At 42.8% G+C, this 26,412-nt stretch overlaps 1 protein-coding gene across 1 annotated transcript; it reads right to left on the reverse strand.

Moving 5' to 3' along the window:
• Window positions 1-409: 409 nt before the first annotated feature.
• Window positions 410-25,597, reverse strand: Tmem202 (transmembrane protein 202). Its single transcript, XM_057767049.1, has 6 exons — window positions 25,520-25,597; window positions 25,075-25,321; window positions 17,987-18,136; window positions 17,544-17,675; window positions 16,936-17,090; window positions 410-521 (listed from the first exon to the last, which is right to left on the reverse strand). The coding sequence occupies exons 1-6, from the start codon at window positions 25,595-25,597 to the stop codon at window positions 474-476; spliced, it is 810 nt and encodes a 269-aa protein (XP_057623032.1). The 3' UTR covers window positions 410-473.
• Between the last annotated feature and the right edge of the window lie 815 nt (window positions 25,598-26,412).

A 26,412-nucleotide genomic window follows, 5' to 3' on the forward strand; every position in this document is an offset into this window, starting at 1 on the left:
TATTCTGTATATTTGGGGATGTAGAGGAACTGAGAGCCTTAGAGGTTTAGTTGAAGTGGGGTAGAGGAGATTGACTTATTCTTGTTTGCCTTGCCTGGGGCAACTAGGGAAAAAAAAGAGCTGAAATCCAAAGAATGGACAGAAATAGAAAGGGATTGAGGACACTTGGACACCTGGGACTGGATAGATGGTAAAGTATTTGCTATACAAGTATGAGAACCATGTAAAATGTCAGGCATGGGGGCTCATGATTATAATCCCAGTTCTGGAGAGGCAGAGAGAGGATGGTTAGTCAATCTAGTGGAATCCGAGAGCTTACGGTACAGTGAGAGTTCTTATCTCAAACCTAAGGTGAGTGGACCTGTAGGGATGCTCAATCGTTAAGAGCACTTGCTGCTCACGCAGAGGACCCCAATTCAGTTTCTAGCATCCGCAGAAGTTCTCAAGAGTCTAAAACTCCAGTTCCAGGGGATTCAACTCTCTCTTCTAGCTTCTCCAGGCACTGTATGCACGGGGTGCACCTGCAAACACACAGGTAAGACACTCATAAAATTAGAAAAATAGTCTTTAAAAGAAAAAGAAAAAACTTGGTGAAACAATTGAGAAAGATCTCTAATGTTAACTTCTAGCTCTTGGATGATCACATACACACCACACACACAAACACACAACACACACACTGAACACCACACAATACACACACACCACAAAGATTGGAAGTATTCAAAATTATTGATTAGTTTTATGGCTGAAAGGGACTCTAATGTTACATCAGAGAAAACTGAAAGTGAATAAACCTGATGCCTGATTTCCAAAGGGGCCAGAAGCCCAACAGCTGGGAAATTTTCAGCCACTTACTTTACAGTGTAGTACTGACTGGCATGAGTTCTTAAAAGTCAACATTTGTGATATACGCTTAGAAAACTTGGTCCATGGATTCCTAAATACTTCCTTGGGACTCCTGGTAAAATGATATGATAATATTTTTAATGTTCTTTTGTTTGTTTGTTTGCTTTTGTTTTTCCAGACAGGGTTTCTCTTTCTTTGGAACCTGTCCTGGAACTAGCTCTTGTAGACCAGATTGGCCTAAAACTCACAGAGATCCGCCTGCCTCTGCCTCCCGAGTGCTGCGATTAAAGGAATGTGCCACCACCGCCCGACTTTTAATGTTCTTATTTTAAACGTTTTAAACATCTGTTTATTTGGAGGAAGGCCTGCAGAGGTCAGAAGACAATGTTCAGGTGTGCCAGTTCTCTCTGTCCACCACATGGGGCCCAGAGATCGCCCACATCTTTAATCCCAGCACTCAGGAGGCAGAGGCAGGCAGATCTCTGTGAGTTTTAGGCCAGCCTGATCTGCAGAGCAAGTTCCAGGACAGCTTTTAAAGTTACACAGAGAAACCGTGTCTCAAAAAACTAAAAATCAAACCAAAACAAAACGAAAACTCAGGACAACATATTGCCAGCACAGGGTAAAACAAAACAAAACAAAGCAAACAAACAACTATTTTTTTTTATTTATTTATTTTTTTTTTTTAGTTTTTCGAGACAGGGTTTCTCTGTGGTTTTGGAGCACAAACAAGTATTAATAGTGCCTCTCAGAGATGTCCTTCTTGGGCTCCTCCAGAGACTCTGGTGAATTATAGTGAAAACATGAGATCTGTTTTGTTAGAAACTATCCAGGTTGTTAAAAACTATCCAAATATTTTCTTGATAAATCGAGACCTACCTACTCTGTCATCTGTCCGGGATTGTAATGAGTATCTGAAATAACCAACTTGGAAGAGTCCAGCATGGTGATGCATGCTTGTTTGTAACCCTAGCATTTGGGAGGCTGGGGCCAAGAGATTATTAATTTGAGCCAATTTGAGCCATCCTGAACAAACAGACAAAACGAAAGAGAAGGGAGAGAGAGAGAGAGAGAGAGAGAGAGAGAGAGAGAGAGAGAGAGAGACAGAGAGAGAGAGAGAGAGAGAGAGAGAGAGAGAGGGAGGGAGGGAGGAACAAAACAAATGAATTTATAAGAAGAAAAGGTTTATTTTGGGCTCACAGTTTTGGAGGCCTCATTCCATGCTCATTTGGAGCTCTTTCTTTAAGCCAGGCCATCTGTCAAGGCAGGAACATGTGAAATAACAAAGTCATTTGCTTCATAGCAACTAAGAAGCAGAGAAAGACCAGAAAGGGCCAGAGTCCCAGTTTCCCTTTAAGAACATATTCATGGGGCTGGAGAGATGGCTCAGAGGTTAAGAGCACAGGCTGTTCTTCCAGAGGTCCTGAGTTCAACTCCCAGCAACCACATGGTGGCTCACAACCATCTGTACTGAGATCTGGCGCTCTCCTCTGGCGTGCCTCCATACATGGAGGCAGAATGTTGTATACATAATAAATAAATCTTAAAAAAAAAAAAAAAGAACATATTCATACATATTCATGGCTGGGCGGTGGTGGCGCACACCTTTAATCCCAGCACTTGGGAGGCAGAGGCAGGCGGATCTCTGTGAGTTCGAGATCAGCCTGGTCTACAAGAGCTAGTTCCAGGACAGGCTCCAAAACCACAGAGAAACCCTGTCTTGATAAAGCAAAAAAAAAAAAAAAAAAAAAAAAAGAACATATTCATGGTGGCACACATCTTTAATCCAAGCACTCAGGAGACAGAAGCAGGCGGATCTCTGTGAGTTCGAGGCCAGCCTGGTCTAAAAAGAGAGTTCCAGGACAACCAAGGCTGTTACACAGAGAAATCCTATCTCAAAAACCAAACAACAGTCCCGTGGTTGTCAATCTCATTCATTGATTTGTAGTAGAGATTGAATCTCTTTATTTTATAGTATATGCCACTAGGTTAGATTTCTAAATCCAGCCTTTGCTTGTTTGCAAACAAGCAAAAATCTGATTCATTCAATTCTAGGTGGGCTCCGAGGTTCTGATTCTTGAGAGCCTCTCAGTGATGAGTGCCTTACTGGTCCACAGTGCATGTAGAGAAGTTCTAGGGCAGACAACCTTGACTTCACATGACAATTATATGTAACGCTGCCTTGCCCTGCCTGCCTAACTGTGTTTTGAATTCCAATATCTTCCCAATGCCTGGGTCTCATTTGCTTTCCAAACTTTTATCTTCCCACTTCCTTCTCATTTGAGCCTTATTGGTCTCACCTCTCAGACTTTGCATGTGTCTAGTGAACAGACCTTCGGCTGTGGATCCATTACTTACTGTTAGGTGGATGTTAGTGTAAACATCATGCCCTAGTTCTTCCTGGGATGGAGATAGAAAACCTTCCTCAGTCTGTGCCCCACAATAAGAGCTTTCGAACAGGGACTGGGGCACATGACTCAGAAGTAGAATACTTGCTTTGCATATGTTAGGTATCCTCGCCAACCAACCAAACCAAACAACAACAAACAAAAGCCTTTGCCACTGCAAAGGTAAGCCAGCAGCCATGTGAGGGACACTGTAGTAATTAACTCAAGGAACCAGTAACTTCAGGCCATGTGGTCCTTGTTTATCAAGTGAGTTTCTCATAGTATCAGTGGAAATTTTTTTTTTAACTATTGGGGATGGAGAGATGGCTCAGTAATCAAGAACACTTGCTGCTCTTGCAGAGGACATGGGTTTGGTACCTAGCACCTACATGGTGGCTCATCACCATCTGTAACTCCAGTCCCAGGGGGTCTGACACTCACTTCTGGCCTCTGAGGATACCAGACATGGTTAGAGCACAATTTTGTGGATTTGGTTCTCTCCATTTTTTTATGGGTTTTAGTGCATAGACCTACATACAGACAAAACATCCATACACGTAAAATAGGAATAAAATAAATATTGCTTTCTGTGCTTACACTGGACCTGGAGGAGTAAGCACAGCCTCTACATGCAAAGCTATGTCAGCGAGTTCCCGGACCTGTAAGTGCTGTAGAAATGTGGAAATACTCCAAGAGAAACTGCATCCTCGGTGCCAAGGACCACACATCCATCCAGATGAATGTGGCCAAGGGTCACAGGCAGGTTTATTTTTTATTTTTTTATTTTTTAAATATTTATTTATTTATTTATTATGTATACAATATTCTGTCTGTGTGTATGCCTGCAGGCCAGAAGAGGGCACCAGACCCCTCTACAGATGGTTGTGAGCCACCATGTGGTTGCTGGGAATTGAACTCAAGACCTTTGGAAGAGCAGGCAATGCTCTTAACCTCTGAGCCATCTCTCCAGCCCCCACAGGCAGGTTCAATAGCTAGTTTAAAATCTATGCAATCTGAGGGACCAGCCTCAGGATGGGTGAGTCAATGATTCTGTTCTCTGACTGGTGTCTCAAAGAACTTTTGAGGAAATTTCCAGAGGAAATTGAGGAATATTTGTCATAAGTATTAAGAAACCAAATAAATACATACATATTTTAAATTTTGCATGTCACAAACCAAATTTGTGGTTTGCGTGTGTGTACATATGGTAAGCACTATATACATGCAGCACCTCAGTACTTTTACCTCTGAGCCATCTCCACAACCACAGGACTGGAGCACACCTGCTGCTCTGGCAAAGGACCCAGGTTCAACTCCCAGCAACTGCATGGCGACTCACAACCATCTCTAACTCCAGTTCCAGGGAATCAGATGCCCTTTTTTGGCCTCCCTGGCACAGGGCACACACATGGTGCACAGACATATGTGCAGGTAAATGCGTACATTAAATGAATTGATAACCACAAGCATTTGCAAGTGAACAACTGAAACTCATGCATCCCTATTGAGAACATAACAGGGGAAGACCTTGAATATATTTCTATCCTAAGAGCTTTTATTCTTTTTTAATTTAATCAAATATGTATGAGTGGTTTTTGCCTGCCTGCATGCATGTGTTTGTGTATCACTTGCAGGTCTGGTTCCTGTGGCAGTCAGAGAAGATGGTAGATCTCCTGGAATTGAAATTACAGGTTGTTATGAACTGCTATGTGGGTTCTGGAAACCAAACCCAGGTTCTCTGCAAGAGCAGCAAGTGCTCTTAATCTCCGAGTTAACTCTCCAGTCCTGGTTTTGACTCTTAAGTGTTCATCTAAGATAACTGAACATTTATGTCCATAAAATAGATTTTCTTTTCTTTTTTTTTTTTTTTTTTGGTTTGTTTTGGTTTTCCAAGATAGGGCTTTTTTGTGTATCTCTTGTTGTCCTGAAACTCTGTAGACCAGGCTGGCCTCAAACTCACAGAGATCCGCCTGCTTCTGACTCTCAAGTGCTGGGATGAAAGGCGTGCGCCACCACTGCCCGGCTCAGAAACTGATTTTTATCATTACCACCTCAACCCTTCCAAGCCTTCTCGTCCTTGTCTCTGGAAGCCAGCTCTTCCCATATTGCCAACTCCTTTTGAGGACACTCAAAAGATGAATGCTCTTTAAATACACTGGAGAACGGTACAGGCTCTTCCTTGTTAATTCCGCTCTTTGTTCTCCTGGCCAAACTCCACTCTTCAAATCTTAGATTAAGTATCTCCTCTGTGAAAACCTCCCTAACACTACAGCTCAGCTTGTGCTGGACTCGTAGCATTCTGTGCCTTTCCTCCTGTGACTTAACACAACTGTAATTAATGAGTTGTTTGTGCTAGAGTTGGCCTCAGCTACTAAATCGTAAGCTCCAGAGAATAGAGCATAAATCATTTCAGATCCATTGTAGGTACTCAAGCAGAATTTGTTAAAATGAATGAAAGAAAGTGAAGGAGATAAAAACAAGATAAGCCTGGGCAATTAATTCTCATTCTCTCTCTCTCTCTCTCTCTCTCTCTCTCTCTCTCTCTCTCTCTCTCTCCAACCTTCCTCAATGTGTGTGTGTCTGTGTGTATCTGTGTGTCTGTGTATGTATTTATATGTAGTTCAGGCTAGCCTGGAGATTCTTATGTAACCTAGAATGGCCTCAAACTCATTCTTCAATCTAAGTGCTGAGATTACAAATGTGTTCTACCTCTCCATAGCCAATTTCTGAGTGGTAACCATGGTGTGTGTGTGTACATATGTGCATAAACACACTGTGTATAAATGGATACATTATTGCAATGATGGAAAGATGAAGTAATCTCTCTCCTCTTCATGTGAAATACTAAGAGCTTCTTAACTTTGTCTTGTAGAATTTTCTTGAGGTTATTGAAGAAGGAAGAATCCCCCCCCCCTTTTTTTTCTGGCTCATCTTTTTTCCTCATTATATCATGGTATGATTTGGATGTTTAATGTCTCCCCCAAATGTGAGTCAAAGTACTGGTCCCTGAGGTGGCACTACCGGGAAAAGTACTTTGTGGGAGCAATATTGAAGTGTCTCATCAAAAGAAATTACAGGGTTGGAGAAATGACTAAGTTGTTCAGAGCCTTGCTGCTGTTGTAGAGGACCCTGGTTCTGGTTCTCAGCACCATATTGGGCAACTCACTAATTTCCAAATCTCTGCTTTCTAGGGGATCTGATGCCCCCGTTTCTGGATGCCAAGTGCATCTGTATGCATGGGTTACATATACCCACACACAGTTATACACATAATATAAACATAAAAATCTTTTAAAAAAAAGAAATTGAGCCAGTAGTGGTGGTGCACACCTTTAATCCCAGAACTAGGGAGGCAGAGGCAGGTGGATCTCTGTGAGTTCAAGGCCAACCTGGTCTACAGAGTGGGCAGGACTGTTACACAGAGAAACCAGCATTTAGTAGGCAGAGGCAGGCAGATCTCTGAGTTCCAGGACAGCCTGGGCTACACAGAAAAACCCAGTCTCAAAACAAACAAACAAAAACAAAAAAATTCCCAAAATGCAAAATTGTTTTCACTAATAATTTCCTTTCAAAAAATGCACTTTATTTTTCAACATTTCCAACCCAGAGAAAAACTGAGCTGACACATTTCTAGACTGCATATTTTTATCTATCAGCATCTTGACCTATTCTCTTTCTGGGTCTCCACACATATTTATTTCTTTTGGCAAACTATCTGAAAGTAGGCAGTACACACAGTGACATTTCACCTCCAGACATCTCAATACACCTCCTAAGCAACAAGAATGTTCTCCTACACACCCACATTATTACTAATTTGGGGGAAAACATCACATTAATCCAATACAACCACCCGCATAGTTTCTGTGCTCAACTTTCCCCAGTTGTCAAAAGGATGTTTAAACACATTTAAGACATTCAGAATGAAAGCATTGTATCTGCCTGTTACATTTTCCATCTTCAATTTGAATATCCTGGTACCTCCCTCTTGTCTTCACAGTATGGTGTCCTTGAATAGTCTGGGCCAGTTATCTTCTAGAATGCCCCACATTTTGGACTTGTGTGACTCTTTCTCTTACAAAACCAGGTCAAACATTGCTAAGCAAAACACTACAGTGGCGATTGTGTCTACCTCCCGCTGTGTCGAATCAAGAGGCACATTGTGTGGTGCTGTCTTGATACTGTGATGCTTGCCAAATATTTCCATTGCAAAGATATGTCTCCCCTTTGAAGCTAGCAAACACTTTGGGTAGTGATAATTTGATATTCTGCTTCCAAAGAACTTGCCACTGGCCTGAATTATACTGGTGATAATAAAATAAGGATTTGAAAATTTCTCAGACTTTTATATTTTTTCCCAAAGGATTTATTTATTTATTTATTTGTGTGTGTGTGTGTGTGTGTGTGTGTGTGTGTGTGTGCAAGCTCCTAGGAAGGTCAGACCCTGGCGCCAGAGTTACAGGTGTATTTAATCTACCTAATGTAGGGACTGAGATCTGAACTCTGGTCCTCTCGTAGAGAAATAAGTGCTCTTAACTTATCTTTCCAGCCCTACTACCTGGCATTTTAAAGACACAAGCCTCAGTGTGCTTCCTGGGCTTCTTTCAAGTTCCTGGGCTCAGGTAATGCTCCAGTCTCTGCTCTCTGAGTGCTAGGACCACAGAGCCGTCATGCCCAGGTCCATATTTATTTTGATGTTCAGATTACCCAGTGAAGGGTCTTAAAGTTTTCTTTCCCTTTTTTTTGGGGGGGGTGGGGGGAGTGGTGGAGTCAAGAAAGGGTTTCTCAGTGTAGTCCTGGTTGTCTTGAAACTTGCTTCGCAGACCAGGCTGACCTGGAACTCAGAGCTATCCACCTGCCTCTGCCTCCCGGACGCTGGGATTAAAGCTGCACACCACTATGCCCAGCAGAGGTTCTTAACATTTTGTTTGGCACATTTAGGGCTTTAATCTTTTGGAACTTAGGGAAACTTAGAGAAACCACGGATCTGGTTGTGTCAGCGTCATTATCTGAACAGTTATAATTTCCTTGTTCCCATGTTAAATACTTTCTAACATATCATGCTTCCACATAAGCACGCCTGTTTCTAAGCTTCCTGTTCTGCTCTGTTCGTTTAAATCTATGATCACAGTCAAACGTCTTATTACATATTTGATAAATCACCTCCATGTGGATAATTTACATCTTCTTATCTTTCAAATGTATCTCAGCCTCCACCACATCCCAAGAGAAAAAAAAGAGTAATAGTGAATTCACAATTTATTAATGTGGGTGTTTTGACATTTTATTGGTTCAAAATATTAAACAGACACTTGTTAGTGTTACAAGAAAAACCTGGAAAAGTTTAAGGTCATTCTGGGACACAACATAGAAAAACATGAGCAAGGAAGAATAAGGAGATTTACATAAAATATACTTGAATATGCATATATGTAGACATGTACACAGCTACATTTTCCTTTTTGTTCATATTGTTTAAGCTTTCTTCTCTTTTCCCTTAATTATATTTGCTTGCAGTTTGTTTTTATTAAAACTAATTAATTAATTTTGTGTGCCTAGATGCTTTGCCTGCATATACATCTATGTACCATGAGTAAGCCTGATGCCTGTGGAAGCCAGAGGGCAGGATCACATTCCCTAGAATTGGAGTTACAGACAGTTATGAGTTTCTATGTGGGTGCTGGGAATCAACCTGGGTCCTCTTAAAAAGTAGCCAGTGCTTTTAATTACTGAGCCATCTCTCCGGGTGCTGTAGTTTGTCTTTTATTTAGTTTTTTGTCCACAGAATTAGATTTTAGTTGTGATGGTAATTGTGAATTTGGCAGAATTTAGCATCACCTAGGAGAGAGCCTCTGGCATACCAGGAACGGAATGGATTGTCTAGATTAGGTTAATTTACTGAGGACCCTACCTAGATGTGGGTGTATTCATTCCCTGGGTTTGGATCCTGGACTGCATTTTAAAAAGAGAGAGAGAGAAGGCAAGCTGAGTGAGAGCATTCACTGGTGGCTTGTTCTGAGTGTGGATACAATGTGACCAGTAGCTTCAAAGCTGAGTGAGAGTGGTCATTGTTTGTTTTGTCCTTGAGTAGGGATACAATGTTATTAGCCGCTTCAAATGCCTGCCTTGACTTTCCTAAAGTGACAGGCTGTACCCGCCAATTCTAAGCAAAATAAACTTTGCCTTGAGTGGTTTTTGTCAGGGTGTTTTACCATGGCAACAGAAAAGGTAACTAATACACAAGATAATGGTTGGACCTATTTTTTCATATTTTAAAATATGAAAAATTATTATGTTTCTGACTTGAAAATTGAATACATCACTCATTTATTTTAAGCAATATTTTTGTTTCAGATTAATGTTTTTAGGGTTTTATTTTATTTTTATGTAGTTCTGGAGGCCCAGTCCATACCTCTAACATGCTAGGTAAGCATGCTATCACTGAGCCATACACCTTAGGGGGTTGATTTTCATAATTATTTCATTCTTGATTAATTCTAGTTATTGCTTCCATTGTGGCTTCTATTTATCTACTTTTTAAATGTTCTTAAAATGGAGACATCTTTAAAAAATCATTCTGTTAACTGCATCCAGGTTTAATTTGTTGTGATTTGGATAAAGAAACAAATGAAATAAAGAACATTTAGCATTTCTTGAAACTGTTATATTTTTGTAAATGTTCTACATATTTGAAAATAAAGTCTTCCTCCCCTGCTTCTCTCCCTCTTTCCTGCCTTCCTCTTTTTCTTTGACATGGGGTTTTCCTATATAACCAAACTGAATCACACCGCCTCAGCCTCCTGAGCTAGGGCTAGGATTTTAAGTATGTACCACCAAGCCTGGCTATTTTCTTTTTGTTGAGTGTGTTTTCTAGATTATATCATATGCTCTAGTTTCATTTCTGTTGCTATGATGAAAATAGCCTGGCAAAATCCAATTTAAAGGAAAGAGGGCTTGTTTTAGCTTTTATAGTCCATCATACCACAGAAAGCATCATGGCAAGAACTGGAAACAACTGGTTCATCATAGCACAGAAACCAACAAGGCAGGAACTGAAAACAGCTGGTTATATCACATTCTCAGTCATCAGAAGAGAGGAATAAATGAGTGCACACTCCTTCACTTGCTTGCTTGATTTACTTAGCTCAATTTCTCCACTCTTAGAATTGCCTAGGGAATGGTGCCACCAACAGTGGGCTTAGTCTTCCCACATCATTAAATTTAATTAGACAGTCTCCTAAAGACCAGCCCATTGTAGAAAATTCCTCCTTGTAACACTCTTGCCAGGTAATTCTAGGTTGTTTCAAGTTGATAATTAAAGCTAGAAATCGCATTGTGGGAAACAGGTGTATGCAGCCTTACCAGACCTGCATCCAGTTTGTTATGTAGGTGCTAACTTGGGTCTTCATGCTTGTTTGCCAACCACTTTACCAACTAAGCCACCATATCAGGCCTCATTTTTTTTTAATCTGAGATATAGTCCTATGTAGCCCAGAGTATCCTCAGACTTGCTGTGTAGTAAAAGATGACCTTAATTCTTGATCTTCCTGTGTTAGCTTCCTGAGTGCTGGGAGTATAGGCATGAGCCACCATGCCTAGAATTCTACTAAATTTTTATTCCAGTGCCTACTTTTTAAATGTCCACGGTTTTTAATTAGTTCCTTTTCTTTTAAACTTATTCTTGTTTTCTTTCTATTTCTCTTTCATATTATTATCTCATTATAATTTAGTCTAAAATTTTTGTCATATGTACCCCCAAATTACTTCAGTGTAATGAATTAACACTCTACTGTTGACTGTTAGGTTTCTGTAACATTTTCTTGGAATACCTACATAAAAGCAGATTTTGAAAATAAATTAAGGTATTTGCCAGACAGTAATGGCATATGCCTTTAATCCAATCACTCAAGAGACAGAGGAAGACAGGTTTCTGAGTTCAAGGCCAGACTGGTATACAGAGTAAGTTTCAAGACATCCAGGGGTACACAGAGAAATCTTGTCTTGAAAACCAAAAGATAGATAGCTAGATGGTGATTGATAGATAGATAGATAGATGATAGACAGATAGATAGATGATAGATAGATAGATAGATAGATAGATAGATAGATAGATAGATAGATAGATGACAGATGTTTTGAGCTGGAGTGATGGATCAACAGTTAAGAGAACTTGCAGTTTTTACAGAGGACCTGGGTTCACTTCCCAGCACCTACATGGCTGCTAACAGCCAACTGTAACTCGAGTTCCAGAGGAGCTGACATCTTCTGGCTTTCACCAGCACTGCACGCACATGGCACATAGACGTACATAGAGACAAAACACCCAGACACATAAAATAAAAATAAAATAAATCGCTGGGTGGTGGTGGCACACGCCTTTAATCCCAGCACTCGGGAGGCAGAGGCAGGCGGATCTCTGTGAGTTCGAGACCATCCTGGTCTACAAGAGCTAGTTCCAGGTCAGGCTCCAAAACCACAGAGAAACCCTGTCTTGAAAAACCAATAAATAAATAAATAAATAAATCTTTGAAAATAAAATAAAATAGGGTCTCACTCACATAGCTCAGGGTGCCCTGGAACAGACTATGTAGCTGAAAAGACTTTGATACTGCCGATGCCTACTGAGTGTTAGGATCACAGGTGTGTGCCAGCCGTACTTGGTCCATCGGGGATGGAAACTTGGGGCTTCATGTGTGCTTGCCTCCATCCTCAGCTCCTATAGGCACTGTTGTTGTTGTTTCTTTTCCCCCCTCTGTACTCAATCTGGATGTTTCAATGTTTTCTTATTTTGGCCAAAGATGCACTGTCTAAAGTTAGGTTTGTTGGCTTGTTTTTGTTCATATTCTCCCCTCCCCTCCCTTCCCCTCCCTCTTCCCTCTTCCCGTTCATCTACTACAAAAAGTATTTATGGTAGAGTATGTATCTAAGGGCAATTTTTACCCAATTTGGCTGAAAATATAATTAGCTTTTTAAAGGAACTCTTTTAAAAGTGTGTGTGTGTGTGTGTGTGTGTGTGTGTGTAGAGGTGTCCATGGAGGCCAGGAGAGGGTGTTGCATCCCCTGAAACTGAAGTTACAAAAAGCTGTGGGCTGCCAGACATGGGTGCTGGGAACTAAAAGCTGGTTTTCTCCAAGAGCACCCAGTTCTCTTAATCACTGGCCCTCTCTCCGGCTTTAAGGAATTCTTTATAACCAAAGAAAGAGAAAGGACTAATTTATTCAGTTTCTAGGGAGGCAAAGTGGGAAAGCTCACTGGCCCCTAGTACCTAGGTCCTGTACAATTTCTTTTAGTATCCGGATTCTACTCTCACTCCGACTTAGAACCCTCTCCCTGCCTCCCGCGCCCTCCCCCGCACCTGATTAAAACGTCTGTTCCGTGAACATCAGTGCTCAGTGTCCTCTCAATGAAGTCAAGAAAAGTATTCAAATGAAACTGTAGATAAGGATTTTGAACCTGGATGAATAAAATAATTAGCTAATCCCGTTGCAGAGGCTGCTTACGTGGGACTGGTGGGAGGAGCTTGCCTTGACTGCAGAGTCCTCTGAGCACCAGGCACTGTCCCAGGAACAGGCTGAAGGGCGGGCAGCTAGAAGGAGGCTAATTGAAGTTAGGAAGTACCAATAAATGCTTCCAGGAAAGGCGAGTTAAGCACAGAATAAACGGTTTCCTAAGTCAGGGGTCAAATAAGGAGCTTGCTTGTGGGCTTCGGCTTCTCTGTGAGTACTCACAATCCTGCCCACTTAGAAACCAATTGCCATCTGGATATGTTTGGGAATTGCTGGTCAGGGGTTGGGATTATAAAAACTATGGGATGGCACCATGTAGATTATTTTTATTTTCTACGAACATTATGTAAATCCTTATATTAAAATAAGGATAGCCAGGAGCTTGACTTTGAGAGCAGCAAGGGAACCTGGGCACTCGGTCTGCTCCTCTGCTAGGCTTGGACGAGTTCAACCAAGGGAGCAGTGGCTGAAATGATAGGTACAAAGACAAAACGGGGGCTTGGGGAGATGGCTGAGCACGTGAACTGCCTGACACGGAGTATGAGAACCTGAGTTCAGATCTCCACTGTGTACGGCTATGTGCATCTCTAACTCAGTGCAGGAGAGAGGGGGCAGGTCGATCCCGGGGATCTCTAGCCAACCAGTGTAGCTGCAGTGGTGAGCTCCAGGTCAATGAATGTCCCAGATAGATGGATAGATAGATAGATAGATAGATAGATAGATAGATAGATAGATAGATAGATAGATAGATAGATAATCAATCAATATGTGCAGAGTGGTAGAGGAAGACTCCTGAGATCAACTTCTGACCTCTACAAGTGCATTAGGGGTTCATGCACCTACACACACAAACAGACATGCACACACACACAAACACATTAGCAGAGGAAGAGAGGGGAGGAGGGAGAGACGGGTACGGAAAATGAGTGTCAGAGATCTTTAAGGCTCAGAGTTTGACAGGGAGCTTCAGTTAGCATTAGGGCTTTACGAAAGGCTGAAAATATGGCTGGCTGGTAGAATGCATGCTTAGCATTCATATGGCTCTGGTTCTAGCACCCTTGGCTAGGGAGGGGACTTAGTGGCTAAAAGCACATAATTGCTCTTGCAGAGAACCCATTTAACAGCTGACAACTACTTGTGACTCCAGCTCCAGGGTGATCTGATGCCCCCGGCCTATGAGGACACCTGCAGTCATGGACACACCCACACACGCTTTAAAAATAAAAATAAATCTTGAGCATAAACGGATATTAGACATGAAGCAAAGGATAACAAGCCTACAGTTCACAACCTCAGAGAACTTAGACAACAAAGAAAACCCTAAGAGACACATATATGGATCCACTTAGAAAGGAGAAAAGGACAGGATCTCCTGAGTAAATTATGGGGGGGGGCGGGGGGAGAGTAGAAGGGGAGAGGGAAGGAAGAAAGGGAAGTGGGAAAAAAATGTGTAGCTCAATATAAACAGCTAAAAAGAACGCTAATAAAAATAATAAATCTTGAAAAATAAAGATCTATGATTTCCTGAAAATACCAGCATACACACCTTCTAGAACAGACAAGATATGAAAAGTTCCCTAACTTGGCCCTACAGAACTCTATCAACTTCTGAGGAAGAAATCCTTTTATCCCTCTTGCTCAATCAAACATAAATGATGTCTGAGGAATGGAAGGGATCACAAGCCTGCTAGGAATCTGATAGAGTCTGTATTAGTTGATTCTCTCATATTGTGATAAAACACCGTGACCAAAGCAACTTCTGGAAGAAAGAGTTTAATCAGGTTTATAGCACTGTTGAGGACGAGAGTCAGTGGTGACCAGGAAGCATGGTAGCAGGCGTTGGCGGCTGAAGCAGCAAGCTGAGAGCTCACATTGTGACCTCAACGTGAAGCAGAGTGAACTGGAAGCGGCAGAGAATGTTTTACGTTCAAAGTCCACCCCCAGTGATATACTTCCTCTAAGGCCACATCTCTCTCTCTCTCTTTTTTTTTTTTTTTTTTTTTTAAGGGAAGTAAGAATTTATTTTGGGGGCTGGAGAGATGGCTCAGCGGTTAAGAGCACTGGCTGCTCTTCCAAAGGTCCTGAGTTCAATTCCCAGCAACCACATGGTGGCTCTCTGTAATGAGATCTGGTGCTCTCTTCTGGCCTGCAGACATACATGCAGGCAGAACATTGTATACATAATAAATAAATAAATAAATAAATAAATAAATAAATCTTTTTTTTAAAAAAAGGAATTTATTCTGGAGCCATTATGAGTGACCATGGCCTGGGAATACAGATTTAGGGTACTCCAACTCCATGTTCAAACACAGAAGTAGTTTCATTAAGTTTCATAGTTTTATAGAATAGAAAAAGTCCTAAATCAAGGCAAATTTAAAATACACTGGCAGTTACAATATGATGGAGGCTTTTCTCTAATGTTGCCTTGACTGACAGAGTCCCGGACAGAATGATGTTAAATAATGGTGCAATGCTCCTGGACATTCTTCTACTTCAGTGGGAAGCCACATCTCTTAAAATGCTCCATACAGTGTCACCAGCTGGGGACCAAATATTCAATGCCAAAGGACATGGGAGACATTTCTCATTCAAACCACCACAGAGCCCATGACCTGCTCCACAGGAGAAGCATGCATACAGCTTCCCTAGAGAATTTCAGTGAGTTTGTGAATGCCTGGTTAAAGTTTTCTCCTTGCCTGGAGCAAAGCATCGTTTCTTACATAACTGACTCAATAGTTATTTGTTTGGATTTTTTCCAAGACAGGGTTTCTCTGTTTATCCCTGGCTGTCCTGGAACTCACTTTGTAGACCAGACTGCATGAGGGCAGTTTAATTATCAACCCTCATAGGAACTGGGACCTCCATGGGTTCCCCAGAATCTACCCAGTACCTCTCAGATTTTGGGATAGTTGATATTTTCTCCACTGGTGACTCCCCATCCATATCCATCAGTATTACACCACTGTTTTCCACCCCGAGAGTGCCCAAAGCCTTAGACAGTAAAAACAATTCAGGTTTAACCCTCTTCATCAAGGACGGCTTAGGTTCATGAGACTCCCCAGTGCCTGAAAACAATATGCAGTATGTGCTTTTGTCATTTATGACTCCAAATTCTGTCAGCATTATCTTTAAAAATATCTCAGTGAGGACTCCAGTAGTTAAGAATACTTGCTGCTGCCGGGCGGTGGTGGCACATGACTTAAATCCCAGCACTAGAGGCAGGTTGATTTCTGTAAGTTCAAGGCCATCCTGGTCTACAGAGTGAGTTCCAGGGCAGCCAGGGAGGTTACACAGAGAAACCCGGTCTCAATAAAACCAAAACAAAATAAAAACACTTGTTGCTTTTCCAGAGGACCTGAGTTTAGTTCCCAGAACTCAAGTCAGACAGCTGACAACTGCCATTAACTCAAGTTTCAGGGGACCTTATGCTCTCTCCTTCCTGACCTCTGGAGGCATTCGCACACAAGTGATACACAGAGACACAGGCACAGAGATGCAAATAAAAATAAATCTTTGCAAAAATAACATAGATTTTCTAAGTGAATTTTCATTAACTTTTTCTTTCAAGATGAGAGTATGTGTGTGTGTGTGCGTGCTCGTGCATGAAGAGGATATTGGATGTCCCCCATCTCCTCATCTCCACCTCTTCTTTAAGGAGCCTTGTGGGTGCTAGTGAGCCATTTCTTCAACCCTTCATTTTTTTTAACTATTATTATTACTGTTGTTGTTGTTGTTTTGAGACAGGATTTCTCTGTAGCTTTGGAGCCTGTCCTGGAACTAGCTCTTTTTTTTTTTTTTTGGTTTTTCGAGACAGGGTTTCTCTGTGGTTTTGGAGCCTGTCCTGGAACTAGCTCTTGTAGACCAGGCTGGCCTCGAACTCACAGAGATCCGCCTGCCTCTGCCTCCCGAGTGCTGAGTTAAAGACGTGTGCCACCACCACCTGGCAAACCTTTCATTTCCTATGGTCTTACATATTTTGGATATGACACACACAAAAGACATTTTGTTAGCTTTAATGCTGCTATGGACATGATATCAGAAGGTTTCATCAAATTTGCACAATCATTTCTCACTCAGCCCATCTCTGTTTGTTAGACAGCAGGATATAGCCTTCCCTGTTTCTATCACAGTCGTGTCTTTGGTTGTTTCTCCCCGCTCACACTTGCTTATTTCTTCTCTCTCAAACTTACAAGTTCCACCTCAGAACTTGACTTTCCAGCTGTAGCGGGCGGTGTTGTTGGCCCTGGACCGAAGCTCAGCCTGGACTTCTGCGGTGGGATCATACTGACACTTTCATCAGGAGGATGAGATTGGAAAGTTATGTAGTTGAGGAAAGAGATGATTCCTAGAGGAGGGAAAAATTGAGGTGAGGTTTAACAGACAGATGGTCTCTTAGCTTTAACAACAGCATTCATCTCTCATACTCAGTCTTAAAAGGTCTCCCTTCAGTAAACCCTTCCCTCCCCCAGCCGGGTTGATTTACCCTCCAGTGACTGCTGCTTTAGATTATTCCAGTCTGGTTAGAATACAGCTTGACTCCCCTGGATTTCAACAATGCTGCTATTGTTTTCTGTGGGCCCTTCAGCGAGTTACTTAACCCATCCACACCTCATTTTGTGAGAGAACAAGTTACTAATTCTAGGCTTTTGATTGTCAAATCTAAGCTTTTCCCAACACACCACACTGCCTCTCCACATATAAACCTGCCATACTTCTATTTCTTCTCGGTTCTACCCTCCTGTTACACAAATGACTTCCCGTTCCCTCCTCCTTAGCACAGAGCTGGGGGCTGACTCACCAGCACAGATACACAAGATGTCACTGCACCAATTAAGGTAATAGGCCCACAGGAACTCTGAATCCATGGTGCTCTTTGTGTACCATTCCACCTGGGCCAGAAACAGGTTGAGGCAGAGGAGCAAGCAGACAGCTGGGACCAGAAGGAAAGATGTCATAACCATCAGCATCTTCCATCTGCTTTGACTGCCACCCCCAGCTCCTCTTTCATGTGCAGAGATCATATCCATGGCGAAGATCAAAAGATTAAAGATGAGAGAAAGAATGGGTCCCCCCCTTGGTATAAGACAGTTAAGGCATGTTCTATGCAATGAGATAGGGCAGGGAGCTGGCCACTCGGTGGGATGCTGAAGCGCAGTAACAGATAGGGAAGAGCATGAGAGCCCCAGAAACGCTTAGTCTCCTGGACTGTTTTACCTTGGTGTGTTAGTTGTCAGTCAGTACCTGAGCAGAAGTTGAGGATGGACACCCTCAGATCCAACTTAGAGGACACGATTCCTTCAGCAGGGCGGCAAGAGTTGAGGAGCAAGGCAAGGCCAGTGAGCATGCAGAGGATGGAGATGATGAACAAGGCCCTGGAATACTGGAGGTAATCTACAAGGAGAGGAAAGGCTTGGTTAGTCCAGTAAATAACATCCTCCAAGAAAGCTGGCGAGCCAGGCAGAGGGGCACACACCTGGCATCCCAGCACTCAGGAACCGGCCACAGGAGGACTAGGGAGTTCCAGGTCGGCCAAAGCTACATAGTGAATTCCAGGCTAGCCTGGGCTACTTGAGACCTGTCTCAAACAGACAAACAAATGAGTATATAATTAAAGATATATTAATTATATCTTTAATTATAGGTAGTGGCACATGCCTTTAATCCCAGCACTCAGGAGGCAGAGGCAGGTAGAGCTCTTGAGTTTGAGGCCAGCTTGGTCTACAAGAGCTAGTTCCAGGACAGGCTCCAAAGCTACACAGAGAAACCCTGTGTCAAAACAACCAAAACCAAAACCAAAAAATAATTAAAGCCAGATAAAGTCTCAGAGATGGGAGAAGGACAGAAGATGAAATGGAGTTTGCCATGTGGTGCCATGGACACTAATAAGATCTTCTTACTAAGTGTTCATTGTCTCTTTAGTTCCTCCCCCACCCCCGCTTCTGATACAGGGTTTCCCTACGCATCCAATCTGGCACTGAATTTTTGATCCTTCTGTGTCTGTGCTGGAATTACAGGTACACCCTACTAGCACCTAATTATGTGGAATTTTCTTTAGTGTGAAGACAAATCCCAGCCCCATAAACACAATTTTCAGGCTATCTATACACTAGTCTATCACGGTCACTACTTGCCCAATGAATTATCTATTGTTGAACCTGGAGTTCATTTCTGTTTTTTTTTCTCTTGTCACCTGAAGACTACAAAATGGAGTCACACTTACTTTAGCTTCTATACTGCAATGATTTCAAATTCAAATTTATCAGAATATAGGGATTTAATACCCCAGTCCTCTCTTTTTCTGAGAGGCTCCCAAGGCCTTATTTCACATTTGTTTAGGAGTCTGGAAGAATACGACCATTCCAATATCATGGAATATTATTTTAACTATGTGAATATGTGTTACATTTGTTTATGCTGCATTTGTTTAACAATGTATGGATGCGTGTTGAATTACGTAAAGATGTGTTTGTTTCACAGGTGCATAAGGCACCTGACTGGTCTAATAAAGAGTTGAATGGCCGATAGCTAGGCAGGAGAGGGACAGGCAAGGTTGGTGGCAGAGAGAATAAATAGGAAAAGAAATCTATGCTTGAGAGAAGAACAAAAGGAAGAAGAGAGGAGAGAACAAGAGAGATGCCTGGGGGGGGGGCTGGAGAGATGGCTCAGCGGTTAAGAGCATTGCCTGTTCTTCCAAAGGTCCTGAGTTCAATTCCCAGCAACCACATGGTGGCTCACAACCATCTGTAATGAGGTCTGGTGCCCTCTCCTGGCCTGCAGACATAGACACAGACAGAACATTGTATACATAATAAATAAATAAATATTTAAAAAAAAAAAAAAAAGAGAGCGCTGCCTGGGGCCAGACACCAGGCAGCCACCAGTCAACCAGGCATAGAGACAGCAGGAAAGTGAGATATAAAGGTAAAACGCCCTAAGGCAAAACATAGATAAAGAGAAACAGATTAAAATAAAAGCTAAGATAAGGCTGAGTATCCATAATTAATATTAAATCTCTAAGTCATGATTTGGGAGCTGGTTGGTGGCCAAAAAAGTCTGGTACGTTCCAGTGGCCTTACCCAAGTGCCAGCCCTTTTTTTCTTGTTTTCATTTTCTCTCTCTCTCTCTCTCTCTCTCTCTCTCTCTCTCTCTCTCTCTCCTCTTTGAGAAAGGGTCTCACTATGTATCTTTGGCTGACCTAGAGCTCACTACGCAGCCCAAGCTGGCCATGAACTCTGCCTCCAAAGTGCAGGGGCCCTTTCTTCTCTCTTCTCTTAGTTCTGCCTGTGCGGAGTGTATGCTGATTCTAGAGTAAGGGTGGGAGGTACGTCCCCGGCCTGAAACCTATCCCTCCTCTGGCTTCCCATCATTATTTTACTGAAGATTTAATAAACGAATGGAAATTTCTACCTGTGAGTAGAAGCTTTTCTGATCTACTATGGTCCCAACGACCTCTTCCGCATCGTTTGGATGGGACACTCCTCTCTAGTTTCTTTCATGCGTGACTGAAGCAGGAGGTAGCTCAGTCCTATCACTGAAAGTTCTAGAAGCACTGTGGTTCCTTTCAGTTTATCTGTGATTGGGACTGAACCCAGGACCTTGTCCATGTCAGCCAGGCATCCTGCACTCTACTCAAGACCCCACTCTTTCTATTGTGTATTCATTGTTTTCTGTGTATGATGCCTGTCCACCACAGGTGTGTTGAGTATGCATGGAAGCCAGAAGAGGGTGTCAGACACCCTTGGAACTGTTGGTAAGCCACGATGTGAGAGCTGAGAAACTAACCCAGGTCCTCTGGAAGAGCGGCAAGTGATCTTAACCTCTGAGTCAGCTCTCAGCATCACATACAGCTGCTTTTTAAAAGTCAGATTCAGTATTCACTCTTGGGCTAACCTTGAACTCAAGATAATCCTGTGGCTTCCTCGCAAGTACTGAGATTACAGGAGTGTGTTATCACACCCAGCCCCTCTAAGCACAGTTAAGCCTAGAAATCCAAGTGCAGTTTCCAAGCAACCTAGAACAAAGAATTTGTGTACCTAGACTATTTTAATTTGTCAGGAATGGTGGTGCACGCCTTTGATTCCAGTACTTGGGAAGCAGAGGCAAGTAGATCTTTGTGAGTTCAAGGCCAGCATAGTCTACCTTGTGAGTTCCAGGAAAATCAGAGCTACATAGTTGAGACCCTGTCTCAAAACAAACAGATTATTTCAGTTTTATCCAGGTGAGGTGGTACACACGGGTAATCCTAGCATTTAGGATGTACAAGCAAGCAGATCAGAAGGTTTAGGTTGTCCTCAACTACAGAGTCAGCCGGAGGCCTCAGAAGGCTACTTAAGACCTTATCTTTAAAAAGAAAAAAAGCAAGTTAAACAAAACGAAGCTTTAAAAAAAAAGATATGCAAGATTTGCCTCATAAATTTCATTTTATTCTCTCCAGCCTGTTCCTTATGATAAAAAATAATCCTTTCCATTGACAGAAATTATAAGCCTGACCACAGAGGTGAATTGCTTTGAGGCCTCCAACAAGTTAGCACACGAGAAAGAAAATAATTTAAAGGTGGCATATATCCTAAAGACTGGGACGCTGGGATTGAGCAGGCCATGTAACCTTGAGACCCATCAGCCCAGATGGTTCTGTGTGAAGCCCTGTCACCTAGGTAACCTTTGCAGTATTTACTCTCAATATCCCAATCAGTCCTTGTCTACAGCAGGGAGCGTGGCCCAAGCTGGACCGATTTCATTATTATGCTAGGAAATGTCGGTTTCCTCTTTTCTTGTATGAACTAAAGAGCTGTAAGGCTAAGCTTGGAGATCATTTTTCGGCACCGACACACTAATAAACAGGAAAACCTGGACTGTGGAGATAAAACAAAACATAAACAATGATGAGTGTCACTGGACATTAGAGAGCCTGGCTGACTCCGTGGCTTGGTTTTCCTTGTCTGGGAGCCCAGTCTTGAGTCTCTTCACACCCTCTGCCCTTCCTGGCCTTGGCAGCTTATAACAGTCTTATCTTTTAAAAGTTCACCCTTGGGCTGGAGAGATGGCTCAGAGGTTAAGAGCATTGCCTGTTCTTCCAAAGGTCCTGAGTTCAATTCCCAGCAACCACATGGTGGCTCACAACCGTCTGTAATGGGGTCTGGTGCCCTCTTCTGGCCTGCAGGCATACACAGAATAATGTATACATAATAAATAAATAAATAATTAATAAAAAAAAAAGTTCACCCTTAGGCTGACACTAGTTCACACGATTCTGGTGTGTGTGTGTGTCTTTGCACGTCCGTGTGTGCGTGCGTGCGTGCGTGTGTGTGTGTATGGGTGGGTGGGTGGATGTGTGTAGGCAGCAAGATGGCTCAGTGGGTAAAGGCACTTCTTGATGCCAAGCCTAAAAACCTGAATTGCACTGGGCTGTGGTAGCACACACCTTCAATCCCAGTCCTCAAGAGGCACAGGCAGGTGGATCTCTGTGAGTTTCGAGGCCAGTCTGATCTACAGATCTAGTTCCAGAACAGCCAGGGCTATGCAGAGAAATCCTGTCTCCAAAAACAAACTAACAACAACAGCAGGAAAAAAAAACCAAAAACAAACAAACAAGCAAAAAAAAAAAAAACCACAAACAAAAAACACCAAAAAATCTGAGTTGGACCCCTGGGACCCATAGGGTGGGAGGAGAAAACCAACTCTGGATGGTTGTGCTCAGACCTCCACACTTGTGCTACGCATACACATACCTATGTATACTCACAGTAAATAAATAAATACGTAACACATGCATGTTAATACACACACATGATGTCTGAAACAGGTCTGGCTATGTAACCCAGGCTGGTCTCAAACTTACAATCTTCCTCCACTTTCAAGGAATGAGGTTACAGGCAGGTGCTAGCATGCTTAATATACTTTTTTTTTCCTGAAATAAGATCACATGATCATTTTTCTTTTTGAGATAGAGTTTTGTGTAGTGCAGGCTTTCTCAAACTGACTTCTGATCCTCTGTCTCTGCCTTCTGAATACTAAGATTATAACCAGGTGCCACCGCACTTGGCTAATGCTTTGCATAAACCTTGCTCATGGTAGGCAAGCCTGCTGCCTACTTAACCACACCACAGCCCTCTACATTGAGACAGGGTTGCTCTATGCGGCCTTTTGCTGTCCTATAACTCACTATGTAGACCAGGCTGTCCTCAAACTCACAGACATCCTCCTGCCTCTGCCTCCTAAATGCTGGGGTTAAAAGTATGCATCACTAAGACCGGCACCCCTCTTTTTTTTTTTTTTTTTTTTTTGGTTTTTCGAGACAGGGTTTCTCTGTGGTTTTGGAGCCTGTCCTGGAACTAGCTCTTGTAGACCAGGCTGGTCTCGAACTCACAGCGATCCGCCTGCCTCTGCCTCCCGAGTGCTGGGATTAAAGGCGTGTGCCACCACCGCCCGGCGGCACCCCTCATTTTTATTTTAATTTTTCTTTTTGCAGAACTGGGGACCTGTGAAGTCTTCCTGCTGCATCAACTACTAGAGATATTCCCAATTGGAGTTTAGTATTCAAAGGATGAAGGCACGCTGCTGGGAGTTCTTTCTAAGACGAACAGTGCACACTCTCTTTCCCCATAAGGAGAATATGCACTTCTTTCATCTCACAACCTTCACTAACTTCACCTCCTCAGTTCCTGCAAAGCTACATGGATCCTTGCAGCTTTGTGGGAGCGAGCAAAGCTTGGGCCTCACCGAGTCTAGCCCTCTCAATTGAGCAGTTCTACTCACAAGAATCAAATGCCAAAAATTACACAGCCCAGTGAAATGCCTAACTATAGAGTTTAAAACATCTGTATTTGGTTAACTTCAATGGTTTTGTCTTTTAATTCATCTAACAACAACAAAAAAAGTAAACCAAAACCAAAGGTCCTAACACTGAATTCAAACCTTCACTTCCTATAGAACGAAAACTCTCTACTTTTCAACTAGATTTCTTTGTTTTTCTTTCATTTATTTTTATTTTATGTGCATCGGTCTTTTGCCTGTATGTATGTCTGTGTGAAGGTGTCAGATACTGGAGTTACAGACAGTTGTGAGCTGCCATGTGGATGTTGGGAATTGAGCCCAGGTCCTTTGGAAGAGCAGCCAGTGCTCTTAACCACTGAGCCATCTCTCCAGCCCCAAATACTTTTTTTTTGGGGGGGGGGTTCTCTGTGTAGCATTGGAACCTGTCCTGAACCCACTCTATAGACCAGGCTGGCCTTGAACTCACAGAGACCTGCCTGCCTCTACTTCCCAAATGCTGGGATTAAAGCGTGTGCCACCATCACCCGGCGAGATTTATTTTCTCTTTGTGTGTAAGTGAGTGTATGCCACAAGTTGGGATGTGGTGCTGTAGAGGGTGTCAGAGGCCCTGGAGCTAGAGTAACTAGCAGCCCTGAGCCATCTGACATAGGTGCCAGGAACCATAATCTGGGTCCTCTTAAAGAGTAAGCAAGCACTTTTAACCCCTTAGCCACTGTTCCATCCTGATTTTGAGACAACATCTCGCTAGTTGCCCAGAATTAACTAGAATTTGCTATGTAGACCAGTACTGGGATTGAAGGCAAGTGCTACCACACTTAATTCAAAAAACATTTTTTTTTCTTTTTAAGACAGGATCTCACTATGTTGCTCTGTCACGGAATTTACTATATAGCCATGGCTGATCTTGAACTCATAAAGAATCTCCTGCTTCTGCCTTCTGAGTGCTGGGATTTAAGGCATATGTCACTACGGCCTACTCTTAATTTAAAATTTTAAAGTAAGACTTGTGTGTGGTGAATGTGTGCATGCACGTGTGTGTGTGTGTGTGTGCATGTACACACACACGCAGCGCTGGGGGCAGACCCCAGGGCCTTGTATTTGGTAAGTGTGTACTCTACTAGGTACTTCATTCCCAGCTCAGACTTCATCTTTCAAAGGGCAGAAAGTTTAGCTGTCAAAGCATAAAAACTCTTAGGACCTCCGGTACTAAAGGGCCTACCTGTGTGTGTCAGTAAGAAGCCTAATCTAGAGAGAGGAGTCCTGGTACAAAAAAGGACACCCAAGTATCGATGGTGGGAGTCACCTGTATCCAAACCTGTCCCAAGCTTACATAGTAGCATCTTCTAAATATCAAAAGAATACCACCAGCTCATAATCATTTGGGACAGGAATCAACCTGGGCTAGGAAAGAGGACTATACAGAATACAGTAGAAAGGGAGTCACATTCACAACTTGTCTCAGATCCAAAGATCTTGAAGGAAGAAAAGCGAAAGTACAATGTGACAGAAAACTCTGGAACCGTGGGGCCTGTGACATCGGCTTTCGTGGCACTCACAGGGTGGCTTGGGTGCGTGGCTCCAGCACAGCTCATGCTTGCACAAGGTCCAGAGTCCTGCGTTGAGCTCAAGGCCATTGTTGGTCACCAGGAACTGCACCCAGCTCAGTGGGGATGTGCAGATCAGCACCAGGAGGCTAAAGCCAGAGAGGCTGCCACCGAACATCCGGGTGTAGGTGTATGCCTGATCCACATACTGCTGCCGCTTCTGGGCTGGCATCGAGTGCTTGTTGGTGGGAAGGGTAGGCTACAAGGATGAGGGAAATAGTGCCCGAGAAGCTAGCCCCAGGTCCCCAAAGTCTCCTCTCTCTCTACCTGGGCTTGATTTGTAGGCCCGTTTCCTTACCTCTTGTTTAAAAGTCAACATTTCTAAGGTGGTCTTTTCTGTCTAGCTCTGTCTTCAAGTCCCCTTCCTTTCCTCCCCTCTGACTTTCTGTCTCCTCACCCTTTGGTATTTCCGGTCCCCTTTTATTTTGGTGACCTCAGGACTGTAGAAGGTCAAGGTTTGTTCCTTCCTCTCCATCTTGGCAGCCAGTTCACTTTCTAACTGCCATGGAATTTGTCGCAACGTCTCCTCACGCATGGCCAGAAGAATCCTTGGTACACGTCCTGATTCTCCTTCATTTTTTCCCCATTCTTATCGCACCAGGAAGAAATCACGTGTGTGTGTGTGTGTGTGTGTGTGAGAGAGAGAGAGAGAGAGAGAGGTGTTCACTACATTTCTGACTTTATTAAACAAATTTACACATCTATTCTCAGAAGTTGTGTGCCAGACTTCATGCCAGCCCCTGAAATATGAAGATGAAGACACAGTTCTCTCAGAATAAATTTTAATAGTGTAACTCAAATTTCATTGTTTGTGATTATAATTGAAGATTGTGAGTGCATCTATAGCCGTAGCCTACACAGTTCTTGCTTTGGCCAGAACGCTAGGAGTCTTGATATGGCTATGAACCTGTCAGTCACGGCCCTTCGTGCACCATCCATTTCTTCCCTTTCTCACTCGGGTTCTCTTTTATTTGAAAATAAGGAAAATTTTTTTATGAGGCCAGTTGATGGTGGTGCACGCCTTTAATACCAGCACTCTGGAGGCAGATGTGGGCAGATATCTGTGAGTTTGAGACCAGTCTGGTCTACAAAGAAAGTTCCAAGACTAAACAGCTAAACAGTAAATCCCTGTCTCAAAAAAAAAAATGTATTAGTACGAGTCTGTGTGTATTCGTGTGTGTGTGATGGGTGATTTGGGGTGTGCATATAGAGGTCAGAGGGGCGTTCATTTTTCCTTCTATCTTTACATGTGCTCTAGGACTCTAGCATGGATGACCAGGCTTGTACAAA

Source organism: Chionomys nivalis, chromosome 4, assembly GCF_950005125.1.
Source record: "Chionomys nivalis chromosome 4, mChiNiv1.1, whole genome shotgun sequence".
NCBI classification, from domain to species: domain Eukaryota; kingdom Metazoa; phylum Chordata; class Mammalia; order Rodentia; family Cricetidae; genus Chionomys; species Chionomys nivalis.

What these genes read in the sequence shown, in the direction of transcription:
- Tmem202 (XM_057767049.1), bottom strand. Translation starts at nt 25,597, where the DNA reads ATGGAGAGGAAGGAACAAACCTTGACCTTCTACAGTCCTGAGGTCACC. An exon ending in CATCTTGTGTATCTGTGCTG is followed by an intron (nt 17,091 to 17,543) that starts GTGAGTCAGCCC and finishes TCCCTCCTCTAG; the next exon opens with GAATCATCTCTTTCCTCAAC. An exon ending in CAAGTTCTGAGGTGGAACTT is followed by an intron (nt 522 to 16,935) that starts GTAAGTTTGAGA and finishes GTGTGTTTGCAG; the next exon opens with GTGCACCCCGTGCATACAGT.